Source organism: Aristolochia californica, unplaced genomic scaffold (assembly GCF_029961685.1).
Source record: "Aristolochia californica isolate CCGP_79_NKW_82.1479 unplaced genomic scaffold, dmAriCali1.0.hap1 SCAF_3, whole genome shotgun sequence".
Classification (NCBI taxonomy): Eukaryota; Viridiplantae; Streptophyta; class Magnoliopsida; order Piperales; family Aristolochiaceae; genus Aristolochia; species Aristolochia californica.
In genome coordinates, this window is record NW_027181992.1 from 9,058,894 (window position 1) to 9,076,890 (window position 17,997).

At 37.2% G+C, this 17,997-nt stretch overlaps 2 protein-coding genes across 2 annotated transcripts; one reads left to right on the plus strand and one right to left on the minus strand.

Moving 5' to 3' along the window:
* The first annotated feature begins 5,710 nt into the window (after positions 1-5,710).
* LOC137959282 (luminal-binding protein 2-like) lies at positions 5,711-8,772 on the plus strand. The gene is given in 9 exon segments (XM_068806678.1): positions 5,711-5,781; positions 6,026-6,293; positions 6,392-6,603; positions 6,743-6,958; positions 6,961-7,461; positions 7,564-7,718; positions 7,807-7,847; positions 7,849-7,881; positions 7,964-8,772. Coding segments are annotated over 9 exon segments (1,968 nt in total). The 5' UTR covers positions 5,711-5,732; the 3' UTR covers positions 8,457-8,772.
* LOC137959281 (formin-like protein 11) lies at positions 8,509-12,060 on the minus strand. Its single transcript, XM_068806677.1, has 4 exons — positions 10,039-12,060; positions 9,773-9,963; positions 9,443-9,678; positions 8,509-9,360 (listed from the first exon to the last, which is right to left on the minus strand). Exons 1-4 carry the CDS (start codon positions 11,817-11,819, stop codon positions 8,635-8,637), a joined length of 2,934 nt encoding a protein of 977 aa, XP_068662778.1. The 5' UTR covers positions 11,820-12,060; the 3' UTR covers positions 8,509-8,634.
* Positions 12,061-17,997: the final 5,937 nt, after the last annotated feature.

Sequence of the window (17,997 nt, forward strand, 5' to 3'; positions counted from 1 at the left end):
TTGTTAAGCATTAACATAATCATCTGAATCATGAGTTTTTCATCAGCAGACCAATGATTGAGGACTTCCTATGATTTCTAAGATTTGTTTTTCGGAAGGGAGTAGATTCTCCCTCCTTTGCGATCCGATGTATTTCTGTTTTCAGGACTATAATCAAGCAGAACTTGCCATATGAAACAAAATAGTGCAAGACTTTGCTAGGAATCGAACCCAGATCTCCGATTAGATTAGTACCTTTCCCATTAGGCCAGAAAGTCTCTTCAAATCCAATAAAGCATTCATTTGTATCTATTGCCTTGTAACCCAATTGTATCCAAGAAGACCTCTGCTACCCAATTGTATCCAAGAAGATCCAAGACAGGAAGACTCCCTGTTGCTGCACATTACCAAAATGAACTTTTCTGTCTAAATTGAGCTTGTTTCATAGGTTATGAGTGTTGATCGTTGGCTTATCTATAGCTTTTGCCTCAGGGTGCTTTATCTTAGAGTATACTAGATATGCTACAACCACACCAAAGAATCTTCCTGTAAATCGTAGCAACAAGTTTCTTCATGTTTTTTAAAGTTTGTAATACTTCCCACATTCCTCCTACAATTATATGTGTTCTTTCACACTCTGGTCTAAGATTATCTATCTTTCAAGCAACATGATACTGATAAATACTCTTTGACAAAAAATGGAGTTGTGAATAGGACAAAAACTGTCTTATAGGTTAAAGTGTCTTTCATTTTCTAACATTTGTTGCATGTTTTTGTCCCTACAACAACATTCCATGTTGATATTCATTTTGGATCCATGTTTAAAATGTTAATCATGTGATGTGGTAATAGTTAACTTTTGATTTAAGCAACTCCATCATAATTGATCTGTTCTAGGTCGAAGGATTGTATTTTTCTATATTTCTTTTCTCAACAAATGAACCATTTTGTGTTGATTAACATAGTTACATGTCATGTTTCTCTAATGAAAATTGTAATTTTTGTAGGATTGAGAAATAATAACAATTTTAGAAAAGCTAGTTGAGTGTCAAGAAACTATACTAGACCTTGGAAGACAGTTGAAAGTCTTGACTTTACCACAATTACTGGTTGAAGGATTTATCTTGATAAGTTGAAGGATAGTTTTATGAGAGAGGGTGTTCTAGGCACTTGTATAAATATGTGTTTCTGTGAAGAATGGTTATGTTGACATTAATGTTTCCAAGATAAAGAAATGAAAAGGATACTTAGTGATATCCACTACACAAGTTATATCCACTATTATATTTAATAAACAACAAGTAGTTGAACATCTTGTTATTGCAAGTGGGTCAACTCAAATGAGTTCTGAAGGTGGATCTGCTAAAATTAGTTACTTCATTGCTATTGAGGCAGCTGATATAAATATTCTGGAATTGAGCAGGTGACCATGATAACATGCTTTTGTTTATGGTTTGTGTCTTCAATAATGCTTCTTGCTAATTCCTTTGTTTGTGCTTGCAGCAAGCTATAAGAGCCTTGTTACCACTAGAACTACAAGTGTTAGTGAGATTGTGAGAAGGCACATGCTTTATCTGGAATGCTAGCTTAAGATGGGGTAAATGAAGCATCAAATATACAAAAACATGATTTCTAAACAATGACCATAGACGAGGTTGAGATTTCCAACCATGTTCTAAAAGAATATTTGTAGGTGGCATTTTGTATGGACCCAAAACTAGATTGTGTGGTTGAATGTCTATAAAATTATTGCAGTGAGAAATCACCTCTAAGGTACAATTATTTGTATGCCTTAAAATGCAAGACCGTTTCAACCCAATCCTTCATCTTGCATTTGGTTTATCTATTGGATAATCCATGAATTCTGTAATGGAAGAATTAAGAGTCATTGAAGACTTTGTGGTCTAATGGATAAGGCACCAGTTTAACTGGAGAATCTGGGTTCGATTCCCAGTAAAGTCATTTATTTTCTTTGGACTTCTGTACAAAAGGCCTATTGGTGTCTATTTGTATGTTTAGGGTTTCTTACAAAATATATTACTGCATGAGAAAGTGTATTGAGATTTAAATAAATAACAGATTTATCCATGATTAACATGTAACCAACAAAGACAATAGAGGTTGTAAATCAAGTGATATTGGAACTGCATGTGAATTTACAAGGTGAGTGAATTTTTGGTAAGTTCGCCTGCATGTTGTGTATTATTTTCCATTGTTCTTGATATTTTGTCCTTTTTTTCTTATGCAAAGTGTCAGTTGAGAGACAAGCACTCATGTGCAGCCTCATTTGGACCACTGCCATTTGGCCATGAAGGTTGAACCTATTGGTTCTATCCAGATGTGATGAAACATCTTCTTGAACTTGTGGAATGGAGAAGTCCTTTTCTGCATGCTAAGGCACCCAAGAGCTTATCAAGCAATGAGGATGAGACTAATTTGGCCATTGGTCCAAATTCTCACCAAGTTGTAAAAAACATAAATCAACAAGATAGATAAATTTATTTTCCCAACTAAAATAGTCTTACAAGTCATCTGTGTTAAAATCCTTGCAAATAACTGTTCTTTGGAGGTTGACCAGCAAAAATACAAGAAACAATATGTAAAAGAAAAATCTATGGTTGAAAGCTCAAATCAATATCATCGAATAGTTGGCTAAGAAACTCAGATATCTAGTTGCCTAATATCATATTGTAAGGACAAAAAGTTTTCTCAATAAAATGGAAATAATACAATTGGTATACAACTCAACGTAGCTAGTTATATGTTGTAGGCGTTACACCCAACCCAAGGTGTTATGGGACACCCTGGGGCCCTGGTGGTCCTGGGCTAAGGGTTGAGTACCTATGTCTTCTGTTCCCAACAGGCCGGTCTTTTGGGTAGTATTGGCTAGGTGCTTAACATTTGGTATCAGAGCCAACCCTCGATCGCGGGTTCGATTCCCCGCGGAGGCGCGCTTGTAGAAAAGAGCGACCACACGGAAGGGGCGATAGATATTAAGTCCTAGTGGGCCGCCGTGGAAGAGTGGGCAGCTGTGAGTGGGCCGCTGTGGGTGTTCGCCTGCGAGGGGGGGGGGGGGGGTAATGTTATGGGCGTTGCACCCAACCTAGGGTGTTATGGGACACCCTGGGGCACTGGTGGTCCTGGGCTAAGGGTTGAGTACCTATGTCTTCCACTCCTAACAGACCGATCTTTTGGGTAGTATTGGCTAGGTGCTTAACATTATATATGTGAAGTTGGATCCAAGGCCCATCCCAAAATGACTAACCAACTTAGGAAGCTTCTTTTCCAACTAATAAACTCAAGATCTTTCTACTCACTAGTTCATGTGAGATTATTCCATAACACTCCCCCTCATGTGTAGACCCTCTTTTGTAACTCTACAAGTGAATAATTTGGGTGGAGGCCCACATATGAGTTGTTGCTCTGATACCATGTGAAGTTAGTTTGAAAGCCCATCCCAAAATGACTAGCCAACTTAGGAAGCTTATTTCCCAACTAATAAACTCAAGATCTTTCTATTCACTAGTCCATGCGGGACTATTCCTTAACAATATATACACCCAACACCGCAAGAAACTTGCAAAGAAAATAGTCATCTCTAGGCCCTTTAATAGCATCAGAGACTTGTGAAAAAAAAAAAAAACTACAAATTATAGCATTGATATGAAAATCCATCAATCTTGTTTACTATCCTACAAAAACATACACCTAGCAAGAATATCAACATAGGCAAAAAAAATCATAAAACAATTTTAAAAGTATTCATAAATATATGATGGAAAAACTTACACAATATACTAAAAACAAACAATTAAGCAGCTCATTTCTTAGGGGCTTTCATTGCTCTCAAATTTATGCATATAATGAAAAACCAGGTAAAAGTTTAGGTTGGTCGAGTATGAAGAATTTAGAGAAATGTTATAACAAAGATATTGGAATTTAAACTTCCACACAAACAAATAGAAGGATTAGTCCTGCACAGATAGCCCTCCATAGTGTATGTCTCTCCAAATTTCTAAGAAAATAAATAAATAAATATTTCTTGAAAATAGCATACAAGTCTCAATATTCATTAATAAATAAAATTTTGGCTTGTTCATGCTTCATCTTAAGAGTTGCCTTTTTTTCCTTTGCTTGCTTTAACTTGAATTCCTAAATGAAAAAATCCCTCATTTCCCTTATGCTCTCCCTCTACCTCAGCCTTCCTCTCCCTTTCCCTCTATTTTCTCCCTCTCGACCTCCGTCGTAGAGCACGGGAGGCTGAGCCTCTTTCACAGGGCCTCTTGGCCTCCCGACCTCTTTTCTCCCTCTTGGCCTCCCTCTCTTCTCCCTCTCAACGTACCGTTGGAGTGCCACCTCCGTTGTCGTTGCCCATTGGCCCGTCGTAGTCTCCCGCCATTATCAATGCTATGAGGAAGATGAAGAGGTTAGCGTCATAAAATTAATAATCCATATTTTTTATTTATAAAATATATTTTTATTTATTCAATATATTTATTTTATTATTATTGTATTAAATTAGTGATTTAATAGTCATAATTAAAATATTGTTAAAATAAATATTGATAATTTTTTTTGGTTTAATTATCCCATTGCTATAATTAATTAAACCAATGGTTTTAAATTTTGTGACAATATATTATTAATTAATAATACATAAAATTATATTATATTATTGATAAAATAATATATATACATATTTATTATATTAATTTTTTATTATTGTATTAAATTAGTGGTTTTTAATTTTAAAATATATCTTATGTTATTAAAAAATAATTTATTTCTTTATTATATTTGCTTATGTTATTTTTTTATAATTTATTCTAATCACACGTAATTATGATATAAATTTATAATAAACTGTAATCATTAAGTAATATAATATAGTCTTTCATTAATTAGTTTATTAATATATTTGAATACTACACATTAAATCACTTATAAGTATAGTAACCATACTTATTTTGGTTAATTATCTGTTTAGGCATATATTCTATTTAAGTATATTACAAAAAATTACTTATTCTCTTGTTTATATCATATTTTTCATTTTGGGGCACTAACACTAGAATTTTGTTTTTCAATGCACTTGAACTCATCTATATTAACACCCAATGATGAGTTGAAGTTAAATCAATTCATTTAAGATGAATTCAAATCTTCACTTTATTTCAAGTTTATTGTGGACTAACCCCTCTTAAGAATCAATTGATTTATTCACCAACAATTACAACTAACAAATAGTTAATCAAACCTCAAAGGGGTGTAAAAGATACGAAACGGTTATCTCAACCGTCCGATCATGATCAGTGGTTATCTCAACCGTCCGATCAATGACTATCATAATCGTATTATTCAATCATGATCGGACGGCTGAGATAACCATTTACAACGGCTATTACCCAAAAGATTTTAAAAAAGAAAAAAGGTAAACATGGGTTCGAGTCTGTTCAAATACGACATTCTTGTCGACCTTCCCTACAAATCAAGAACATTCCCGACTGTTTCTCCTTCGATTCCACGACGCTTCAGAACAGCTCTCGTGTAATATTGCAGTTGCATTAAACTGTAGAAACACCCTGCCTTCGACAACAAAATTTTCTTCGTGGCAGAATCTTATTGGATGGAACACTCTAGCTCGAGAAAAATTCACCGACTTTCCCCCTTTCGGGCTTATACAAATTGAAGACCTCACTTGCGCAAGCTTATCCCAGTTCTTCGAGTTCAATCCAGGTGGTTTATTAGCAAAAATGGCAGCAAAGATCACGGCGTTCCCCTTCTTGTTTCTCTTCCTTACTAGTAATGGATGTGCTCCTTTTTTGGTTTATGTTTGTTAGATTTTTATATAAAATCGGCTGTATTGCTGACATTTTTACGTTGTGAAAACTGTTTTTCTATGAAATTATGTAAAAGTTTATGTTTAATGTGTTCTTTAGTTTTCCATTACCGGTTCCGATCAGCATTACTTTTGATTCTTCCCAAGTTAATTTTGTACTCTTAAACTCGATCCCCAGAGTTTTACACCGTTATATTTTCCTGTCAGAATTTCTTGGTGGAGTTGCCGTAGCTTCTGATCAATCTCAGAAGTTGGGTACAGTGATCGGAATCGACCTCGGCACAACCTATTCCTGTGTTGGAGTGTACAGGAACGGACGTGTGGAGATCATAGCGAATGAGCAGGGAAACAGAATTACCCCCTCATGGGTCGCATTCACCGACACAGAGCGCCTCATTGGAGAAGCAGCTAAAAATCAAGCTGCTCTTAACGCTGAGCGTACCATTTTCGATGTCAAGCGCCTCATCGGACGAAAGTAAGATGAACAACCTAAATTTTCTATTTGTTTTTTCGTTTTCTAATGGGTTTTGGCTAAAGCAACTAACTGCTAACTGTTTCCTGGAAATATTTCAGGTTTGATGATGCAGAAGTACAGAGAGATATCAACTTCCTGCCTTACAAGGTTATCAACAAAGATGGGAAACCGTATATCCAGGTGAAGGTTAAAGGAGAAAAGAAGGTCTTTAGTCCTGAAGAAATTAGTGCTATGATACTGGGAAAGATGAAGGAAACGGCCGAGTCTTATCTCGGGAAGAAGATTAAAGATGCCGTGATAACCGTGCCTGGTATATATGTTCTAAATTCCGTCTCCTAGGAGTACAAATCTTCAGTGTTTTTTTTAATAAATCAGTTATCCTTGCTTAAAGATTCGATAGCTTTCTTAAATTTGAAACTCTTTCCTCGACTCCTTCCGCTTTTCTGCAGCTTATTTCAACGATGCACAGAGGCAAGCAACCAAGGATGCAGGCTTCATTGCAGGTCTTAATGTTGTAAGGATCATAAATGAACCCACAGCAGCAGCAATAGCCTATGGCCTGGACCAAAAAGGGTTAGAGAAGAACATTTTGGTGTATGATCTGGGTGGAGGTACTTTCGATGTCAGCATCTTGGCTATTGATAATGGAGTCTTTGAGGTTTTGGCGACGGTGACACTCATCTTGGAGGCGAAGACTTCGACCACAGAGTCATGGAGTACTTCATAAAGCTTTTTAAGAAGAAATACAACAAGGATATAAGCAAGGATAACAGAGCTCTTGGGAAACTCCGGAGGGAGTGTGAGCAGGCGAAGAGGGCATTGAGTAGCCAACACCAGGTCCGCGTAGAGGTAGAATCTCTCTTTGATGGGTTGGACTTCTCTGAGCCATTGACACGAGCTCGCTTCGAAGAGCTAAACTTGGACTTGTTCAAGAAGACCTTGGTACTGGTGAAGAAGGCTCTGGAAGATGCTAGGTTGACAAAATCTGATATTCAGGAGATTGTTCTTGTTGGAGGGAGCACCAGAATTCCGAAGGTTCAGCAGTTGTTGAAGGAGATGTTTGATGGGAAGGAGCCAACCAAGGGGATTAACCCAGATGAAGCAGTAGCCCATGGAGCTGCTGTTCAAGGTGCTATTCTTACCGGCGAAGGAGGAGACGAAACTAAAGGTAATAATAGTTGGTTAATTCTGTTACTAGGGATTTATCTTCTCTTATTCTAGTTCGATCACATCCGAGCTGATTTTTTTAACTCTTCTTTCGTTTTCTGAGATCTTATATTGCTTGATGTGGCTCCTCTGAGTTTGGGAATTGAGACAGTTGGAGGGGTCATGACTAAATTGATCCCAAGAAACACTGTCATTCCAACCAAGAAATCTCAGATATTCACAACATACCAAGATCAACAGACAACTGTGTCCATCAAGGTATGAAGAAATGGGAAAAAAACCATCAGCTTGCTGCTTCTGGAGCATTTCCGCCGCAGGCTTTTTAAACCTTTGGGCGCCATTGCAGGTTTATGAGGGTGAGAGGAGCTTGACTAAGGATTGTCGCGAGCTTTGATTTAACTGGAATCCCTCCGGCTCCAAGGTAAAGCTGCATAGTCATAAAAATTTTAAGATAAAAGAAGCAAGGAAGATTGAGACATTAACATTTCCATGTTCAAATTTAGGGGTGTTCCACAGATCGAGGTAACCTTCGAAGTCGATGCAAATGGTATACTCCATGTGAGAGCAGAGGATAAGGCGGCGAAGAAATCTCAGTCTATTACAATCACCAATGATAAAGGTCGCCTGAGCCAAGAGGAAATCGAGAGAATGGTCAAAGAAGCAGAGGAATTTGCAGAAGAAGATAGGAAGGTGAAAGACAGGATTGATTCGAGAAACAAGCTGGAAACATATATATACAACATGAAGAGCACCATCGATGACAATGACAAGCTATCTGACAAGATAGACTCAGACGACAAAGAAAAGATGGAGACAACTTTGAAAGAAGCTCTGGAATGGCTAGATGACAACCAGACGGCAGACAAAGACGATTTTGAGGAGAAATTGAAGGAATTGGAGGCAATCTGTAATCCCGTTATAAAGAAAATTTATGAGAAAAGTAGCGGTGCCACTGGTTCAGATGAAGATTCAGATGATACCAATGATGAATTATAGGAGGGAAGAAGAACTAAACGCTCTATTGCTAAATTTTCTGTGTACAGAGCAAGTTGAATTGTTAAGCTACTTGATTTCGAAAGATCAGCTAAGATACAAAATCAGAAATACTTTTCTTTCGAGCAAGTGAAAATATTAAGAGTAATCTGATAATCTTTTCGATGGAGACGTTCCGAAATTACCGGGAGAAAATAAGGGAATTAGTGACATTCTGAACCTTCTGAATTTTAACCTCTTTACAGACACGATCAAGCGTACCCAAGAAATCCCTCACAATCACAAAGATGCGAAGTGGGTTTGCATCATCTTTGCTTAAATCTCCATGAAAATACTCTGTTATGTCTCTAACATGTAAAAGAACCCGATCTTCGTCTTCCTTCAGAGTCTTAATACTATTCTCGGCGTGATTCAGGAAGGATCTCATAGAGTGGGCAAAACTGTTCTCTCTGCCATTTGTCGGCAAATTCTCCATGACCAAGCGGCGCAGTTTCATCATTCCTTCCCATAGGTTTGATACTGAGCTTGCCAAGACATCCAAGTCAATTGTGGCAGTTTTCTTCACATTGCAGAGTTCAGTAGTTAAGCCTGAAACCAGCTCTAAACCAAGCGCTCTGTAGTCCTCTTCCCTCTCTTCAGCAGTCTTGAGCTCGGCTTCATGACTTTTTTCCGCATTGATCTCTGACTCTCTGATACCCTCTGATCGGATCATTTCTTGAACAACGAAATGAAGCAAAGTGATCTTCCCGTCTGCTCCTTTTACATCAGCAAGTTTAAGAAGCGCATCAAGTTTGAAAGCTTTAGCACCTCCTCTGATTGTCCCGACATTCATTCGATTCCCTGTTTTGAGAACAGCTTCAAGCAGTTTTAAGAACAGCCGGCTTGATCTTAATTCTTTACATGCCTCCTATTGTAAAAGAATCAAAATCATCGTTTAGTTTCCAAGGAGCATGAATTTGTTATCAATTAGTCGTCGTTAATACAGTTACCTCCAGCATTGCGAAGGACCTCCTGAGGTGAACGACTTCGTCTTCGAAAGTGTCTCTATAAAGCATGGCCTCGATTCTTTGAAAGGCAAACGGAATGCTCAGGATTTCTTTGAGAAACCTCTCTGCGTAACCCAGTTCGTTTATGTCTCCTTCGTAGTTTGATAACTTTTCTTCTTCTTCTTTTGTTGGGCGCATCTTGGCCAGCGCTTCCAATTGCTGTGCGCACAACTCATTCCCTGTTTCAACGCGATCAGCTGTTTCCTAACGTTCTTTTGTCAGAAAAATAAAAAATAAAAAAGGTAATTGGATTCGTTCTTTTACCAACAATACCTCGAATTAGAGCATCACAGACTTGCGCTACAGAGGCATTCAAGGCCTTTGAGAGTATAGTAATGTTTTGTAGTCGTTTTGGTTCCAGTATTTGCATCACGGGTGAAGGGTTCTTGCTTCTAAGCTCTTCGTTTTTCGCCGAATTTTGAAGGTTGTAACCAAAGAGAGATTCGATCATTTCCTCATCCAATCTGTTCGAACAATATTCAGTTTAATAATCACAAACGAGAGAGAGAGAGAGAGAGAGAGAGAGTTGACTGGCTTACTCGAATGAGCTCGATCTCAACTTGTCCCATACCATTGAACGATCAGGGGTTGCTCTAACTTTGTCCCAATGAAGGGGTTTTAGTTTAGGGAGAGGAGCTCCGTCTTTGCCAATCGGTGTAAACTGTGGAGCGAGAGATGGTGGCGGTGGTGGTACTCCAGTTGCCTTTCCTCCCTTTGAGGGCGGAGGATTGTTTGCCTGACCTGGCGGGGGTTCTGAAATTGAGTTACCTTTCTTTTGAGAGGGATGAGGCAGAAAGGGGGCGGGCGGCGGCGGTGGAGGGATATATGCTGAAGCAAGTGCGGATCTTGGTAAAGAATGGCAATCCTTAGTTGAACGCAAAGAACACGCTTCACCAGGACTGGAAGAGTCTGAATGGGTAAAATCAGGGAACGTACTGGGTACTGGAGGTGCTCTGTCTGGACTGGACAGAGAAGGGCCATGTTTCAGTAATTTTATTTCGAAAACTTGTGGATTAGAGGGTGAGAAGACTCTGGGAAGTGAAACAGTCGAAGCTAGTTCTGTCGGTTGGTTCGTAATCTGAGAATTAGACGAAGTGCCTGCAAACTTGAAATCAACAGAGGATGGCGAAAACTGTGATGAATCAAAGGATATTCTTTTCTTATGGCAGGTAGAACGCCACTGATTTTTCGTGTTTTCATAATTTGGACTGATTGGACTGCTGGCAAATGACGACTTCAAATTCAAAGCTTGAGGAGGAATATCAGGAGTCACAGGCGGGATCACCGGAGGCGACCAACTATGTACTTCGAAAGTACGATCAGGAGAGGTAGATCTTTTGGAACAAAACGAAGGTGAAGACATTCCAGACTGGTTACTCAAGCAGGCCTCAGGAGCAATAGAAATTAGAGCGTCAGACGAACATGAATTGCAGACGGAATGAAAAGATTCATCATCCGAAGATAGTGACTCAAAAGGGGACCCAACTTCTTCTACCAACGAACAACCGACCTGTCCAGGTTCTGCTGTTTCTCCACAGGATTCACCCCTTTCGTACAACGATGAATTGATTGGGGTCTCTTTTGCTACCACATTCACAGTTTCAGACGATGACTCGACAAAAGAAACTTGATTCGAAATGGGCGCAACGGAATTAAGGTTAAAAATGTCCGGACCTGGATCAAAACTAACCTTGTTCGTGAGGTTTGAAGGATTCATGGTTCTGGATCTTCTTTTCCGATTTCTCCTAAATTTCTTACAGAGGAGCATGCTGATCATACCAGCGATAGCAAATGTTCCTCCGACAGAGACTACAACTGCTGCCACGATTTTTCTCACTCTACTTTTACTTTCATGATCACTTCCCTGAGCCCATGAATCATGATTAAGAGGTACAAGAGTTACTTGGGGCAACGAAGGATGGGAATGTTTATGCCTGTGAACCAATGGAAGGGGAGCCGGAGGTAAGTCATTCTGTTCTTGTAACGGAGACGGGGAAGGTGATAAACCATGTTCTAGAACATGATCAACACCCTTTCTTTTTGTCAACTTCGAGATCTCCAATCCAAGCAATACTCTAACTTTGTCCAACAAAAGAACCTTGGCATTTTCCGTCAGATCTTCCCCCGAAACTTTCTGAATATGTTTTTGTATCTCTCCTCCATTCTCCTCAACCCAATGGAGCGCCGACATTCCGCTCTCATCATCACTCTTCCGAGTAGATGATGAGCCTTTTACAGGCAGAAAGTCGGAAAAGTAGATGCAGTTGAAGAAGAAAAAGGGGATGAAGAGCACGAAGAAAAAACGCAGAAGAAGAGCCATGGCGATTTCGCTTCAAGTCCTTGGATGGCAAATAAACTCCCAGGGTTTGCCAAACATTATTCATCTTTCTGTTTTATGATCTGTTCTTTTGCTGCATTTGGATTCGACCAGATCCGACCACAAGCTTTATTGCTACTCCAAGGAATCCTGGGTATCGTCAGTTGCTGTTGTGCCGGGTCTTGTTTCTTTTGGCTTTGAGAATTAACTCTTGAACATCACATGATTCTCTCTTTTGCACCGAACCTCTCGTCTTACACTGAACTTAAAAATTCTTTTGGGATAACTCTGATCTGCTAATAAATCTCTGAAGAGAATTCCCAATCTTTTGTAGTTTGAACTGTGATTTGGGAGCTTTCTGCAGTTGAGTTAGAGAGAAATCTTTTGTAGTTTGAACTGCTGTAATAGCATCTGCTCATTGAACACCAAAAGTAAATCTCATGGGACGGGAATCGCTCAACATTTTTCTAATTTCCTCATCGTCTTTTAGCTGTTGTAATGTAGTGAGAGCCAAAGGTCCAATGAAAATTAAAAAAACAGAGAAAGTATATCTCGGAATTCACAAATCATTTGTTCTTGTCTATTTCAGTTACTGTTATATTTTGAATCTTTGATCACCTTAGCTTTCTGCAGACTTGATTGACACTGGGGTGAAAGTGGGTTCTCCCAGATCATCAAAGACTCGTACCAGCTTATCTCCTGCTAATCACAGGTTTCCGCATTTCTTCACAGAAAACACGAGTAAGCTTCTCCCTCAAGTGGTGAGCGGTGACAACCAAAACTACAACGCGTTACCCACCTCACCATTAATGAAGATTGAAGAAGATAGTTGGGGTAGTACAGCTTTCCCGTGATTTTGCTCATAAAAACATCATTCAAAGTCATATCTAAGCGGCGTTCGAAACAAAGATTCTGATTTTAAGTGAACAATAGAGGATGATTCAGACTACGCGGTAGCTTTCTGTGTCAAATTTTGTCGAATAGCTGTTAGGCTTGTGAAAACTGAAGCAGCAGGCGCACATCCACTCCAAGCACAGTAAATACCCATTTAATGAAACCCCTTTTTCTTTTTTCTTTTTTTTTCGAGCACTGCCTCTGCGCCTGTCGGCATTATCAGAATGGATCAAGATTGAAAACTGAACTGATCAGTTTGGACTTCGTAATACCTGCTTTCGGACATTTCCCATTTGTCTAACCATCCGGACTGTTGCATTTACGTACTTCTCAGTGTTGATCCCAGTTTATAGAACAGCTTCACGGTAACGCGTTTACGTTCAAAAGTTTCCAACGGAAGAAGCTTTTGATTTTTTGTGGATTTCATTTTGGTCTGAGTGTTGTAGATGAGAAGACTCATCAAACATGATCAATCTTTACTTGAAAGCTACTTCTCTGCGTAGCGTACTAGATCCCCGGAATGGCGCACGCGAGGTGTTTGTCGATTGTTCAGACCTCAGATTCCTGTGTCTGTAATATTTCCATGGAAGGTTGTGTAGCTCTGGTTGGTGAGATGACATTTCTCTGCAGAAGAGACTGGTTTGTTATGAATGAGGTTGGTTGGTGCGTGTCACTCAGATTGCCGATCCTCTTCTGTAATTTTCTGCTCCTCAATCGAGGTGGCAATGAGTAGGCTCGAGTTGGGTTAACTCAACCGGTTTAAAATTTTATATTATTTAAATAAACAAGTATTTAAATAAAAATTATTTTAAAAATAAAACAACCTCTATCCAAAATAATTATTAAATAACATAAATAAGAATCTCTAAAAATTATGACTAAACCTATAACATTTTAGTTAGTAACTCTACAAGTTTTATTTTAAGAATTGTATGATGTATTTAAATAATTTTTAATTTTTAATTAATTTGAAAAAGCTTAGAAACACGTTCAACAATCAATGACTCAATATAATATCAAAAATTTAAATTCAAAGATCAAATATAGCTCTTTAATGAAAACTTAGAGTAGGACTTCATTTTTTTGAATGTGAGAGGCACAAAGTGATTCAAATCGGGTTGGAGAGCTTATGCACACATAAATTTACTGTATCAAATCGTTGGAGAATTGTTTGGAGTGAAAATCGTTTAAATGGAATCACTCCGACGATAAAAACAAACTAGCCAAATTTCCCACAAAACAACTCTTTTGTCATCTAGAAAAAAACTATCAAAATGATGGTTAAAAATTATGAAAAAGATGCAAAATGCTTGTTTGGAGTTGTCACTACCTCTGGCTTGCTTCTGGCTCTAGTTGGTCTTGGGCATATGTCTACTAACTAGGTAGTCAATTGCTAGTGCATCTTCTGTTAAATGGGTAATCGATTGCAAGTTGTTTAGTGGTCGTCTAAGTGAAAAAATCCCAAAGTTTCTATTTATTTAGCAAGTGACTAGTGGTTGATGCGTAATTGGCTACTTCACATTTTTCTTCATCTATGCAATCAAATGCATCTTAGTAGTCGGCTATTGAGAAATTTCAAATACTTTATTTTCATTGCAAGTCAATTGTTGCTGAATGGGTAGCTGACAACAAGTGAAGTTCTTCATTCTACAACCAATTTCGTGTATTTTGATACTTGACTACTGCTCTGCCAATTGATTGCATTGCCTCTATGAATTATAAGAATACCAATTCTTCATAAAGTTCTAACTTATATGCCATAATTAAATAATGTTGAAGAGTAACATAGAAGAGTCTTACATTACTCTCATAGTAAGAAGTCTGAGAGAGTCATAATCAATATGGTGGAGTCTTATAGGAGTCTCACGAGAGGAGGTCTCATAGAAGAGTCTCATTTAAATGTACTTTAGTTATGTTAGTCTTCTATTTATGTTCAATTGTTCAATTGTTTTATGACCCATTACCTTTGGGTGTAATTGGAATAAGGGTAGTTTAATTGTAATTGAATTCTATTTGTTTCCACTATTATAAATTGAGTCTCATTGTATTCTAACTACAACAAATTAATGGAGTTTTTCAACTTTTCAGAAATTCAACATGGTATCAGAGCGGTTTCTTTGAGTTGACTCGGTCAACCCATAGAGAGAATGTGATCTTTTTCTTATCAATTATCTCTAGTAGTTTAGGTTCATATTCTATTATTTTATTTCTTTCTTGTTATAGTACCCATTGTTTTCTTGGAATTTTCACCTCTATACTAAACTTTTCATATTATTAATGGAAAAATATTCTAGTCTACTTTCCAATCCAAAACTAATTATGAAAATCAGAGTTTTCTACAAAGATAAATCGATATTTGAAGCAACAAAGGTGAAACTGCAAGAGAGGTTTGGGTAGTAATAGAAAACTTTAACTTTCGAGGTGTTTTACGCCATAAGAATGAGACTTTATATGAAAAATTATATATCAAAAGATAGATATGTAAGTCTATTTTCTTACCTATTAAACAAATTCTAAATTTGAGTTTGTTAGGGAGATATCAATATTAGGAGAGTTAATGACCATGTTGGTCAAAGAAGAAAGAATACTTAGTTATGCCAGATTACAAAGTCCAAAATCTATTGAATTGTTTCTCTCAAAAGAAATATATTTTATGAAGAAAAATTATACTTGAATGAAATTTATTGAAGTCTAGTTTCAGAAGGAGAAAATTTCATGTTAGTATGATCTATATGTAAGGAGATATTCGCATTGGAGTCGACAACCGTCAAACTACAAAATGAAAAAAAGAAAGAGGTCATAACAGATTCAAGAACGAGGATTTTTATATCAAATTATGTAACAAATTAAAGTTCTTTGATTCTAGTTTCTTAGCAACAAACAGTTTATGATTCTGATCTTATTGTTGGAGATATTGATATCAAAAGTGTTAAAGGTTAATTCTGCTGAAAATCTCTCATTTTCCCTATTTTCTCTCTTATTATCTCTCAATGTATTGGCATGAATTGAGTTTCTTTCTCCTAGAATCCTAGTTTTTTTAGCCAAATTTCTCTTCTAATCAAAGAGTTTTGGTCAGAATTAATCACTTCATGATGTGCTTGTTCAAGGTATGGAAAAATTTCTTGCTTCGATGTTGTTTCCAAGTTTTGCTTTTTGTTATTTGGTTGTGTATCTTATGCATCTTCAACTCTAAAAATTGTGGTCACCCCCAAAAAAATTATACTTGGTCAAATTTATTAAGTTCTACCGATATAGTCTCCCATAGTTTATTTTTTTTAAATATCATATTCTTGATTCGTATTTTCATCACTTTAGAGCAATGCCTAGACCCACTACCTAAAAAGTATAGAAGTGTGCCCAACATCTAGCTTGAGTGAGTCTTTTATTCTTCACCTAAGAGATGATTTGTGTTTGAACTACCCTTAAAAAGTGAGTAATCTCTTTGTTAAGCCCTAAAGTTGGGTCATTTTTTTGCCTTTAAAATTGAGCGGAGTGTGTTTCAGACTATAACCGTTTTAACTGGTGTATGGAGTTTTATCATACGAATAAGAGTGATTTTCATCTCCTGCATTGTGTTTTTTCCAAGTTGGGTCTCCATGTCCTTTTTTATCCCTTGTTTGAGGGGGAGAAGTAGAAGAAGAAGTTCACGAAAGAGGTATTTTATTCCACATGTTGTAGTAATTTTTATGTGATCAAAATATTCAAGAAAGGGGGACAACAAATGATGAAGATTTAACAACTATAAAAACTTTTTAGCCATGGAGATTGAAAACCAAGAATTCTTTTCATTGCAAGTTGAAGTTATAAGCTCTAGTTTGAGGTGGAGTGTTGAAGAAGAGATATGGAAGTTTCATAGAACTAGAATTAATATGGTGGAGTCTTATAGGAGTCTCACAAAAGGAAGTTTCATAGAAGAGTCTCAATTAAAGGTGATTTACTTATGTTAGTCTTCTATTTATGTTCAGTTGTTCAACTGTTCTAGGACTTATCTTTTAATGTTTAACTTTCAATGTAATTGGGATAAGTGTAGTTTAATTGTAATTAGATTCTACTTGCTTCTTCTATTATAAATAGAGGCTCATTGTATTCAAATTATCATGTCAGTGAAGTATTTTTCTTTTCAAAAAATTCAACAATATAATAAATAAAAAAATATCACATTATCTATAGGTTGACCGAGTCAAGTCACATAATCTGCTCTAAGACCATGTTGAATTTCTAGAAATAATTAGAATCAAATGACAATTAAATTACCCTTGTCCTAGTTACATCCAAAGTCTAACATTTAAAGATAAGTTCTAGCATAATTAAATAATCGAACATAAATGGAAGACTAAATAACTAAAAAAGTTTTTAACTAAAATACTTCTATAAGACATCCTCCAAAGAGATTCCTGTAAGATTCTACCATATTAATTACTACTCTATGAGACTTCTTGTGAGAATCATGTGAGACTCTCATACAAGCTCTTCAATGCTACTTACTCAAAAAAATAAAAATTCCATTAGACAAAACGATTAAAAATGAAAGCCTGCCAACCAATATTATCAAATCTAGACTGCATTTTGCCAGTTGAATTGGGTTCAATGAGACATGTCCCCCACCTCGACTAATATAAGAGAAACCTAGGGAGAGGAAAAAATCAATCGAGCAATTTGACCAGCAAACCACAAAAAAGGGGTGCTATGATCGGTAGGTGAGATTTGAGAAGAACAGATCAATATAGAGGTACTCAAAGGGAATGACAACAACTAGTAGTTCAAAAATGGCAGTCAACCATAGGTGGAGAAGAAAACAAATGGTAGAAATTATTGTCAAGGGATTATCTATGGGTGGAGGACATGGAGAGTTAGGGAGAACCAGATACTTGAGTAGGGGGGAAATGGTTACATCATACACTAAATGGTGAGAGAATAAAAACCCTCTCCTAGCTCTTTGATAGCATTTGAAGCCTTTGTGATATTCATTCTATCCATGAAAGACACAAGGTAACACAACATAGGATCTAGCTTGTGTTTCGCGTAAGGCCGAGGTAAGGTAAGCACAGTTGATATGAAACCAGTTGAGCTTCCACCCAGTTGATATTATGGAAGAGTGTAGGAAGCCTGTTGATAAGAAACCAGTTGTGAAAGCTTCCACCCAAAAATGAGTAGGTAAGTGGCTGTCAAAACAAGAGACTAAGACCAGTTTCAGTGGCATACTTATGCTCATGCTTCGCAACCATGTTTTGCTCCAGGCTTTGAGGACAGGAAATAAATCAGAGTATTGTCATGGTCGTTCAAATAT